The sequence below is a fragment of the Pundamilia nyererei genome, unplaced genomic scaffold (genome assembly GCF_000239375.1).
Source record: "Pundamilia nyererei isolate P.nyererei 1_Seehausen unplaced genomic scaffold, PunNye1.0 scaffold00228, whole genome shotgun sequence".
Taxonomy (NCBI): Eukaryota; Metazoa; Chordata; class Actinopteri; order Cichliformes; family Cichlidae; genus Pundamilia; species Pundamilia nyererei.
In genome coordinates this window covers 220,724-222,164 of record NW_005187629.1, presented here as the reverse complement: position 1 = coordinate 222,164, position 1,441 = coordinate 220,724, and the positions used below count along the sequence as shown (strand labels likewise).

General features: G+C 37.1%; 1 protein-coding gene across 1 annotated transcript in view; it reads right to left on the bottom strand.

Moving 5' to 3' along the window:
- Positions 1-1,441, bottom strand: part of exoc6 (exocyst complex component 6) — a 58,389-nt gene that overhangs the window by 12,211 nt on the left and 44,737 nt on the right. The window contains exon 20 of the mRNA XM_005748727.2: positions 636-777. Within this exon, the coding sequence (XP_005748784.1) occupies positions 636-777 (142 nt within the window). The remainder of the gene's footprint in view (positions 1-635; positions 778-1,441) is intronic.

The window sequence follows — 1,441 nt, the reverse complement described above, 5'->3', positions numbered from 1 at the left end:
GACGTTTTTATATCGTCATCCGATATATATCGTTATATCGAGCAGCCCTACTGTCACATAACTACCAGTTAACAATATAAACACATATCTCTGTCCTAATGAAGATGCAGCCTCCATGCTGTCTGTGCAGAGGTTTTGTTATTAGTATTATGCTCTTGTTTCTGCAGCGGAAGTAGTTTTCACTTCACCATCGCACTCTGGTCGCTGTAATCATTTCCATACATCCACTCCTCACAAGCTGCAGACTGCGCCTGCATGCATGTGTGAGTGCACACAAAGAAGAAGGTGCATTTGCTCATTTTCTTTTCATCCACCTGACGTGCAGGTAACTAAAAAACCTCTGTAATGTGATTAACAACATAATTGCAAATGTAATGTCACTACTGAATTTAGTACAATATCGTGTTACATTACCATGTTGCTGAAAAATGTCTTGTGATTACAGTAATGTGTTACTTTGGAACACATTACACCCAACAGTGTTTGTAAGAACCATCATCTGACAAGTGATAAGATGATATTACGTTAAATGTCTTTGCATTTCAGTATTTTTCTTAGTTTCAATAGAATGTTATTGTATCTTATCTATATTAAAAGAAAACAAATGTTTCAACATTACAATTCTTTATACTCACATTCACACTGAATAACATCTAAGTTGAACTGCTGAATGGCCCCCATACTGATCTGTTTGAGTTCCGTGTCCAACAGCATCTGCATCAGTGATGTGGACAGATGCTTGCAGGCTGACATACAAGCTGTCTGGGCCACTTTTCCCTGCACAGGGAGAGATTCAGGGAGAAGGAAGGCGCAGACAAGAAGCAAGAGGAGAGATGAAGGATGGAAAGATTAGGATGGGGACAGAGTTGGTAGAGGATGAGGATGAGAGGAGGGGAAAGCGACAGAATGAAGTCATTTGATGGGGTGAACATTTTATAAAGAGAGAGCGGGCAGTATTTGAGTTTTAAAAATATGTAGGAAGGCCAGGATGGGAAAAAGAAGGTGAATAATAACAGATTGAGATAAACAGTTGGGGTAAAAAGTTGAAAGAGAAGAAGGAGGAGGGTATGAGAAAAGAGGATATAGGAGTAATACAGAAATGGGGAATAAAGAGCAAGAAGGGCAAGGGATAATTCCAAGTTAGTGTTGTCTCAAAATCTTCATGAACAGGTATAAATATAGTACTGTGCAAAAGTCTTGAGTCACCACTATGTTCTGTATTTGCTAGAAAAATGGAAAAAGTGCAATGATTTATTGAAATGTTTACAGGTTATGTAAACATGAAAAAGTTAAATGAAAAATTAAAAAGTCACACACATTTGTCACACACACGGTGTTTCAGATCATCAAACTAATTTTAACAATGAACAGAGATGAACCAAGTAAATCCAAGATGCAGTTGTAATATTATTAAATAATTAGTAGCCATTAATTATATATA